General features: G+C 47.0%; 1 protein-coding gene across 1 annotated transcript; it reads left to right on the top strand.

The window, feature by feature from the left end:
• Positions 1-5,297: 5,297 nt before the first annotated feature.
• On the top strand, positions 5,298-9,152 carry LOC136467418 (uncharacterized). Its single transcript, XM_066466109.1, has 9 exons — positions 5,298-5,734; positions 5,860-5,969; positions 6,435-6,503; positions 6,991-7,106; positions 7,221-7,275; positions 7,738-7,858; positions 7,960-8,007; positions 8,412-8,506; positions 8,661-9,152. The coding sequence occupies exons 1-9, from the start codon at positions 5,650-5,652 to the stop codon at positions 8,760-8,762; spliced, it is 801 nt and encodes a 266-aa protein (XP_066322206.1). The 5' UTR covers positions 5,298-5,649; the 3' UTR covers positions 8,763-9,152.
• Positions 9,153-10,233: the final 1,081 nt, after the last annotated feature.

Genomic DNA, 10,233 nt, shown 5'->3' with positions numbered 1-10,233 from the left:
CTCTCCAATCCTTCCTGTTGATTCACCACCGCTGCCGAGCACTTGGATGCGACGCGTTGCTCCTCCGTCTGGCACACCCTGCACCCAGTTCGGGCTCGTCGTGTCGGGTAACCCGAATGCCCAGCCTTACACAGGAGAGGAGACCGGCCACGGGCGACATGCACGCTAGCTTCTCGGCAGCGCGCACCACAGGCGTCGTCGTCCTTGCACGCCTCGCGCAGGCCCCCAGTGGCGCACTCGCATCAGGGCCACGGCCCATGGGCCCAACAGACAGCTGCTGCTGCAGCCCCGCCGCAAAGTAACGCGATAGCCGCTGCGCTCCTCGATTCGCCCGCGACGGCGCCGTCTCCCAGCAGCTACAGCCCTGTTCGGCAGGACTGAAAAATACTGTTCCAGCTGATTGTTGTGAGAGAAAAATACTGTTCTGGCAGGACGTGAATAGTGATTTCGTGAGGAGGAGAACCAGCCAACCAGCTGGCTTAAAGCCAGCCGAACGGGCTCTACGATGGTCGGCTGTCTGAGGTTCATGACCAGCTTCAAGCACACGTGAGTGATCCTCTGCACATATATCCATTCGTGCTCGATAGTATACTGGTTCAAATTCGTGTTTACTTTCCATCGATTCATGTGCTTAATTTTTCATTTCATATGAATCTATCACAGGAATCCTTCTCCATTGCCTCCACAATCCATGTGCTGTTGCAGACTTGCAGTAGCACCTTGCAGCTGGAATGGGAATTCCAGGCGTACGTGCAGGAGAGTAGAGAGCGTGGACGCGGTCACGCGGTGTGCGACACGTCGACACTCAAGCTACTCATCCCCGGCAGGTCCATCTCCTTTCGGTGAACGCGGTGACGGACTGGGTCACAAGACAGTAAGCCACTCTTTCATGGAGTGGCTGTGCATGGTGATGATGATCGGCGGCGAGTACAGAGGACCAGCTGCCGCATGAAGCCCCATCCCGAGCAGCCAATGTCACAGGCGGCGGTTGTCGCGCCGTTCAGCAGCAGCAGGCCCATAGGCATGTCCTTGCTCTACTGGTGCTGTCGTACAGGTTGTTCTCTATGTCCGTTGCCGTCGTAGGTCGTAAAGGTTGTTCTCCACATCCTCCCGTGGCTGCTGCTCGTTTTTGAGTCAAGTGGAGGTGACAGGATGGAGGCCAACCAACGACGTTAACAGCTAAAGTAACAGAGTGCTAGATTCCGAAACGGACAGTGACTTTCAATGTTATTTTACGGTAGGATGAACTTTCAATGGTATTTTCCGAATGTCGTGTTTTTTGGGTGCTACGAAACCAATTTTCCCTTTTGCGATATACGGAGTATATATGATAATCCGCACTGGTTCTCTGATCGATAAGCATGAACTAACCGATACGCCGGTGGCATACATGGAGAGGCTAAGGCTTCCCATGCCTTGGAGAAATAGTGACTGGTGCGGTGCACTTGCACGCGTACACTGCAGCCACACCTAGGCACATCTGCGGTGCATGTGCGCTGCCAACAGATGCTGTGCCCTTGATGACTCAGCCGGGAGCAATAATTTAGGCGGATTCGTCGTGGATTTGTAGCGAGAATCTTTCGGAACACACGTTGCGGAGCTCGCTCTCTCTCTATAAATATCGAGATCTAGGTGGTCAGCATGGATCTGTGACCTGCAGCATGTTCGTTTCGGTTGGATTGGCTTATAAGTCATGGCTGAAACTACTACTGGTTGGTTGGTTGGTGTGAGAGAAAAATACTATCCGTTGGCTGATAAGTCAAGGCTTATAAGCCAGATACAAGCTGCCGAACAGGCTGCTGATTGACCTAGGTCTACGAATTAAGAATAATACCATGCATGCGTGTTTCAGTTATTACTAATCTTGCTTGGCGTTTCATCACAAAATGAAGTCTTGTTCTTGTTTGCCTCGCTCTACTCTTGGACGATGTTATTATTAGTTCTTGGTGCACAAGTCAAGTATACAAATTATAAGATCTTTGGCATACCGCGCACCATTTTTCGCACGATTCTCCGCTAAAACTGGAGTTGCAATCACAAGCTAGCGACGGTTTCGCTGAAAACAGCGACGCAGATAGGATCGGTTCCTTCGTTGTTTTTGTTTCTCAAACCATGTATCGTGTCACGTGAGACTCACGTGCAGAGCAAATCGACGCCAACTAGGTAGATCGGGCGGAGGGCCGGTAAAGAATAAGAATTACGACGAACTGATTCATTGTGGTGCCAAGTTTGTGCATAATAAAGTAGTAAAATCACTACCACCGCTACTTGTTTGACAGGAAGAATGGGGTTCCATATGCTCAGCTACGTACGTATTTAATTTGTTTTTTTGTTTTTTTGAAAAGGAGATGCGGACTGTTTCTTAATTCGGATCGACGACATTGCGGCTTTACATCAAGACCGTCTTGTGTTTAAAATTTTAGGCGTGCAAATCAGTTTGATGCTTGTTTGTGCACCAATAATTAGGTCAACGCTTTTGTTCGCGCGCTTAGGTTGGTATAACAACTCGATCGGATTATTTGTAGCTAGCTGATCGGTTGAGCGTGAGAGGACAATATCATTCCGGTTGCCTTTGCCGGCTAAGCAAAGTCATTAGTGACTTCTTTCTGAAGGTTAATCGATCAGTATCTAGTCACTTTATAAAGCTTTAAAGCATGATCACAGAGTGTACGTACACAGTAGTGTGGGTGTGATACTATTATGCTCAATGCGATCTTTCAAAAATATTATTATGCTCCAATGCTCCATGAAAAGAAGCGCCAATGCAAGCCGCCGCCGAGTACTACTAGATCGGAGCACGGTAAAGTTCTCATCATCCTACTTAATCCTGAAAATGATGAACCCGTAGGATCTAATCATGTCGACTTGCCCCTTAATATAATGGTGCTCACTTTTCCCGCCAACCAGTGGCGGATCTTAAGGGGGGGGCTGCCGGGGCTACAGCCCCCCTAAGCTGACTTAATCCTTCATTAATTACTGTAGCTTAGTGTGAATTCATCTTTAATTTTTAGCTTTAGTCCTAAATCTTCTTTGTTCAGCCCCTCCTTTGTCCTAATCATAGATCCGCCACTGCCGCCAACCATGCATCCCAATAAATCAAAACAATGCTGCGAGCCTATGACGATTAAGCACCGTCGCCTACACAAATCCTCAATTCCCCTTACCGCAAAGATTATTAAAAAAAACAGCAAAAATTCAGTAGCCACAATTCATTTCCTCGTTGTTACGGGCTGCAGTTCTCCGATCGAAAAATGCCGTTCCAACCGCAAAAGCCCATACTCGAAGCACGGGCCCCTCCGATCCGAAGTGGTGACCAGCTTGCTTGCCAGCTCCGGTGCACCGGGGGACGTACGCATCACATCCCAATCCCGTCCCGTCCCATCTGCGAGCGCGTACCGCCCCCCGGCACCGGCCCGACACGCCGATCGGTGGCGGCGACCTCACACAAAGGCTGCGTCTCCGCGCAAGCGCGCGCCCTGGCTCTCGCTCTCACCACCCGAGGGCGTAGCGTACCGCGCCGCGACACCGACCATCCGATCGCGCGCCCCCGCATGTGGCGGGTCCATCGTTTTCCGCCTCCCGCGACGGGAGCGGCCGCCGTGGAAAAGTGGAGGCAGCCGGAGCCCACGGCGGCGGTGTCGGCCCGTGATTCGGTGATCCCCCCTACGCGGCGAGGGCGAGCGAGGCGCCTTTTCCCCGGCTGGGGTCCGGTCCGTCCGGCAGCCTAACCGTCGAGGGATTAGGACGGCTCACCGTCTCCTCTCTCAACATCGATCGGTTTGCTCTGACTTCTGAGTTCCTGATACATGGCTGTTCGCTTTGCTGAAAAGCTACGACTGAAAGTATTGTTTGCTGATTTGTCGTGAGAAAAAAATATTGTTCATTTGCTGAAATAGTACGGCTCATGAGAGAAACGAACATGACCATTACTCACAAGTCACCACATGGCCATTACTCACAAGTCAGAACAAACTGCAGCAGAGTCGCAGAAGTCAAAGAAACACGCTCTCTCTCCAATTCTCCATTCGCTTGCTCGGCGGTGCATCAGTTTGAACGACGCTGGTTCCTTCTGACCGCTGCTTCCTTCATTTGTTTCGGCACGATTTCGACCCTCTTCATTTAGCCGCCGGATCGCTGCTCGCATGTATGAAAAAAAAAGGTGCCGATGAACTAATGTAATACTCCGTAGGTACTACTTTTATAAGGAGATGGGCGCTTCAGCATAGTCTCAACCGACACACACCATATGATTAGCGTGACGACGAATTCGCTGCCTTTTGAAGGAAAAAGGTGTGGGTGGGATTAGGTCAGTGGACAGCGTAGGATTAGGACGCACCTGTTCGGTCCAGGTCCACTGAGACCGCGGGTGCTGAACTGGTAGTCGCCACCTGTCGCCGGACCAAACCGCGGCCCGCGCTGCCTCAACGGCGATAGCTGCGTCAGAAGACGACAGCTCAAGCAATCCGATAGTACAGTCTACTTCCCTTCATCATCTTTGAAGAAGCTCTCGGCGGTTCAACAGAAACAGATTACCCACCGCCAACGAACTCTGCTCGATATTGGGTAAACAATGCATGCGTGCTGAAATAAAATTGAGCCGCCTGCCTCCGAAAAAGAACTTGACAGCAGTCAGCAGGTGGCATTTTTAGCATAGCTGTAGCCCCCCAAGACATAAATTTATAATTTTATTAGAATGAAGCAAAAGTAGTTATATGTGTCTATTCCAAAATAAAAACATAGTTATTGACCCCGATTCTTTTTAATATACTCATAGTTCCAGCTTTACATTTCTTGGAGCTACGTCAAACCCCTAATGCCTCCCTCCCTTGATGACCTACATTATAACACGAAAACACGCTGATCTACTCCTGCAAATTTAGATTAGCTACTCCACCTTCCAAAAACACTGTGATTTAGTTTTGTTAAGTCAACCCATCTTAACTTCAATCAAATATAAATAAAAACGTACTAATATTTATATACCAAATAAAAAACATATATAAATTTATCATAAAACATGTTTTTATAGTATACATCTTTAGAGTCATATAAATATTGATACAATTTTTTTATGAAACTTAGTTAAATCTAAGATAAATTTGGTTTAGGTCAAACATACATTACATATTTTTTTTCTAGGACAGAGGCAGTATTACTTGCAAAACGAAAAGGAATATATGCCCCAAATCAAACGAAGCAAATGGGATTTTGATAATAAATTGATAAATATATAAATAATAAATAAAGAGAAAAGAAAAGCGAATCGAGCAAGCAAAGGCAAAGGGGGACAGCAACGGCGGCGGCAGCAGCACTGCACCAGCACACACCATCGTCCAGCGCAGCGCGGCGCCCAACCAGAACAGAACGACGAAGCGGAAGCCAGCCAACCAACCAATCAACCAACGGACGGAAGAGGCGAGGCAAGGCCGCCGCGAAGCCGAGCCAATCCGGCCGCCCTGCCCTACCCGCTCTCTCCTGCTTTCTCGGGATCTGCCCGCCCGCCTTGTCTGATCTCGCCGCCCCGCCCGTGGTTCGAGCTCCGGCTGCATGCCGCCATGAATCCCCGCGCGTAGAGGCTGAGAGAGACGAAGGCAGCGGGGAACAAAGCTAAGTGGGAGGCCAGCGCAGGGTTGCCGTTACGCCGGCGGGATGGACGGGAGCGCCGGCTCCTTCGTCGCCGTGCGCCGGCTCTCCGGCTCCGACCGCGCCGCCGCCTTCCACCACTCCTCTTCGGGTGCCTCGCCTCACCTCCGATTTGGATATTTGTTTGTTTGTTTTGCTTGTATATATGGCGACTGGTGTTGCTCCCGCCACGGGATGATGCTTCTGGTCTGTGCTGTCTCTACGCTGTTGCTGCAGCGGAGGTCGTGACGGGGTCGACGGCGTGGATCGGGAAGGGGCTCTCCTGCGTCTGCGCGCAGAGGAGGGACAGCGATGCGCGCCTCTCCTTCGATTTGACGCCCGTGCAGGTGGGATTCGTCTATTTCTTAACGATTTTTCCCGGTATGCTCTTACGGTTCTGAAGCTGTGCCAGATTCTCGATCCTGTCAATGAAATTTGAAATATCTCGCTGTTTAGCTCCCTTGAGTTCATCCTGAACTTCACACCCTCCTCTGAATCTCGCATTGCTTCTGCACCACCTGCGTCAAAATTGCTCTGACTCTGTTAATTCACTTCAGTGCCTTTTAACTGAAGTAATTTGTTTATTAATTTGATGAATTACCCTGTCAACGAAATTTGAAATATCCCACTGTTTAGCCCCCGAATTTATCCTCCTCTGAAATTCTGAATCTCGCATTGCTTCTGCACCACCTGTGTAAAAATTACTCTGACTCTGTTAATTCACTTCAGTGCCTTTTTAACTGAAGTAATTTGTTTATTAATTTGATAGTAATTTTATGCACAGTTAACATATTCTCTTTAGCGTGTTTCAGGAAGAATGCCTACAGAGGTTACAGAACCGGATAGAAGTTCAGTATGATAGTGCAAACAGAGAGCATCAGGTACTTCTTAGGTTCCTATAGACGCTAAACTGTCCTTATGTGGTTCATCACGTGTTACTTGTGAAATTCATGTTCTATTACGAAGTGGGTGTATGCTATTTTCCTACAATTTTCTAATCAAAATATTCAGCACAAAATGATGACCTCATACATGGGATATTCAATTGAGTGGCCATGAAATTTGACATGGCTAGAAAATTGAAAAATCTAGCAGGTCTATAGATCTGAGCACTGAGCAAACGATATGAAGTACTTGCTGTTACTTTCGCACAACATAGATGATCTTTTTTGCGAGGACTTCAGTTGTTATGTTGCTGCTGCTGCTCCTTATGAGTTAATACTTAAAACTTAACCTGCTCGAGTTACAATTATACATCTCAATCCAGATCATCCTTTTTGTATTCTGGTTTTGCTCATCTGTCCTTTCAGATGACATTTGAGAAAGCATAGCTAGTTAACCTGTTATCTCATTTTTCTTTTCTCTTAGGAAGCACTACAGGCCCTTTGGTGTGCTTCTTTTCCTGGCACCGAGCTTCGGGGCCTAATATCAGAACAATGGAAAGAGATGGGTTGGCAAGGGAAAGACCCATCTACAGATTTTAGGTATTACATTTTCTCCTCTGTTCCAGCTGCTATCGGTTACCTGTTTTCTGAGTAGTAACCTTAGTTAACCTAGAGAGTAGAGATGGGTGATCCTTTGTTGTGTTGGCATTACAGAGGTGGAGGCTTCATCTCCTTGGAGAATCTATTGTACTTTGCTGGGAACTATCCAGTGAGTGCAAATCCTTGTTTTTAGCAATATTTTGCTTTTGTCACATGCTTTTCTGTAATGATTTATGTGACCTTAAAGACTTGAGGCTCTGATGTACTCAAGCGTTCAGCACTTCTGTTTGGAGCATAGCAAACATGACCTAGATGGCTTGCTGAACATAATCATTTGCAGGGTTAATAATATGATGTGGCATATGCTGCTATTTTCTGGCTATAAATGTCTAATATTTCCTTGTTAAGCCCTTCAAAAAGGGAAAAGAAAAAAAGATCCACAGTACATGCTGTGGGGTAGACTGAAAAAAAAGAACAAACTACATCTAACAGAATAGGATGCTGAAACAATCTGGTTACACATGCGATTTACTTAAAACTGAAATGTTCATGATGATATGGCATTGTGATACTTAACTCAGATACTTATAGATACCTGCCACAAATCACTTCAGCCAACTTTTCTGTGCAGAAATCTTTCCAGGAACTTCTTCGCAAGCAGAATGGTGACCGTGCAATCTGGGAGTATCCATTTGCTGTAGCTGGTGTGAATATTACCTTCATGCTCATTCAGATGCTTGATCTCCAAGCAGGTTTGTCAAGCAATAGTTCCTGCAAATTTTAAGCAATGTCAGAAGAAGTTTTTGACTATTGGTTCACTTCAAATTGACCCTAATCTCGATGTCCTGTGCAGTTAAACCGAGGTCATTGTTCGGAGCAGTTTTCCTAAAGTTTCTTTCAGGTATAGTCTTTATTTCAGTAGTCTATTTCGGAACAGGCATTGTAACCTGCTAGAGCTGTTTATCACTGGTTTCTTTTGTGCCAACTATTCCTTGTACCATAAAGTTGTTTGTCCTTAGGTTGTTTTCTTGTGATGATGGCTATGATTGAAAGACAGTGTTTCATCAATATGCATAATTTAAACAAGTTCTGTGTGTTTATATGACCAGAATGGATCTGTTGATGGTTCCACTTTGCTAAGTTCCACTCCATTGTTTTAAGGCCACATAATATAGTAATGCAGTAATGCTATCTTTTAGTTTACTTGTACTTCTCAGAGGTAGAAAACACTCAAATGTGAGCTGACTGAAGGATCTAGTTATTACTTCCAAATGTTAATTCAATGTTTCGACTTCTGTTGTTCAGAAAACGAGCAAGCTTTTGATATTCTCTACTGCATAACCTTCAAGCTGATGGATCAGCAATGGCTTGACATGCATGCTACTTACATGGACTTCAATGTATGTTCTTTTTTTCTCTCTAAATCTCAAAAATTTCCAGATAGCAACTTCTCCTTTCTTGACCTTATTTATAAAAGATCCACAGATAATCGAAGAGCCCACACATTGGGTCTTGGGAACTCTTGCTCACTTGACTATATTATTAAACTTGCAGACGGTCATGAAATCAACGCGGCGTCAGCTAGAAAGGGAGCTGTTGATTGAAGATATTCAGAGGGTTGAGGACATGCCATCATACAGGCTTCTGGGCCGATAGCTAGAAGAAACTGAAATCTTAACATGGCTACATGTTGCAAGGCTTGAGATGCTAATGGATTGCAACTTGTGTCCACGCAGACGGCAACAATCTTGAAATGTAGATGCATATGTATCCTTGTGTGTTAGGTACCTGTGGTTCTCTGGTAACCTGATCTCTGAAATTTACAAGGTAGGGTTTTTCCTGGTGATAGAATGCCACGTAGGGTAACTGAAGTGTCTGATCAGCTGCCATGGCAAAAGTTTGTAGGGTGTGTTATTGCAATCTGGTCGTTGTCCATCATACCACGAAAGGAAGTGTTCCTAGGGTTGTCGTTGTAAACAGGAGGATTTGGGAAAGATGATCAGAGTTGTCTCCCATTTGCATGAAGATAAGAGGCTAGTTCTTTTAGTGCGCACCGCCCAGCAACTATGCGTTCATTGGTTTTTTTCCACAATCTGTTTGCCCTGTTCGTGCCAAGCCTTCCCTGTATGTACGCCAGTTCGCAATTTTCTTCCCATCCCACTGGTTTAGATACATGCATGCAGTTTTTTCTGTAATATTTATGGTTCATGGCTGATGCTGCGTCATCATATATAGCTTCAGTACTTTATAAGCTGTTCTTCAACTGTTGTCTATTAATAAATAAGATGCAATATATGTGAACACTTTATTGCTTTCGTGTGATCTTAAAATGTTAAATTTTCTGACAGGACAATCCGCAGCTGCCTGTCCAGTCTCCAGTGTGAGCGTCGTGACCAAGGAGGATTTTTTTATATAATTTTAACACTTTTTTAAAACTAATTTTAAATCTAACACGGTCGGTTTTTTTTAAACTAACACTTTTGGCCGCGCCTATTACCCTGGCGCGGCCAAATGCCTGTGCCGCGCCATGCATGGTGGCGCGGCAGAGGGCTGACGTGGCGGCGACCGGAATCGCCAACCGCTGACGGGGCAGGGCCTGCCGCGCCACCGATCTTGGCGCAGCAGTGCCGCGACACGGAGCATGGCGCGGTGGGGCCAAATAAATATCGCGACCGAGCCCCGCCCCTCGCTCGCCCGCCGCCGCGTCCTCCACCAGCCGCCCAGCGCCCCGCCGCCACGCAGCGCCCCCGCCTGCATCGTCGTCGCCAGCCGCACGCGCCCCGCCGCCGCGCAGCGCCCCTGCCCACATCGCCGTCGCTAGCCGCACGCGCCCCACCGCCGCGCAGCACCCGCCGCCAACGCCCGCCCGCGCCGACCGCACCACGAACGCCGGCGCGTCAAGGACGCCCGCTCCTAAGGTACCTCCCTCTCGATTTCATGTTATTTTGATTATTATTGTTTTAGGATAATTAGTGATTTAGGATAATTAGTAATATAGGATAGTTAGGGTTTTATGTTTGTTATTGATTTAGGATAGTTAGTGATTTAGGATAGTTAGGTTAGTGAATTTGTTTGTGATTTATGTAGGTAGTTTTTAGGTTTGAAGTTAGAATTTTGGGTTTAGGGA

This window comes from Miscanthus floridulus, chromosome 7 (genome assembly GCF_019320115.1).
Source record: "Miscanthus floridulus cultivar M001 chromosome 7, ASM1932011v1, whole genome shotgun sequence".
In the NCBI taxonomy this organism is placed as follows: domain Eukaryota; kingdom Viridiplantae; phylum Streptophyta; class Magnoliopsida; order Poales; family Poaceae; genus Miscanthus; species Miscanthus floridulus.
This window is presented reverse-complemented; position numbering and strand designations above follow the sequence as displayed.

Excerpts from the sequence above, each read along its gene's own strand:
- LOC136467418 (XM_066466109.1), top strand. The coding sequence starts at position 5,650 with ATGGACGGGAGCGCCGGCTCCTTCGTCGCCGTGCGCCGGCTCTCCGGC. Across the intron at positions 6,504-6,990 it reads GTGCAAACAGAGAGCATCAG|GAAGCACTACAGGCCCTTTG; the intron begins GTACTTCTTAGG and ends CTTTTCTCTTAG. Across the intron at positions 7,276-7,737 it reads ACTTTGCTGGGAACTATCCA|AAATCTTTCCAGGAACTTCT; the intron begins GTGAGTGCAAAT and ends TTTTCTGTGCAG.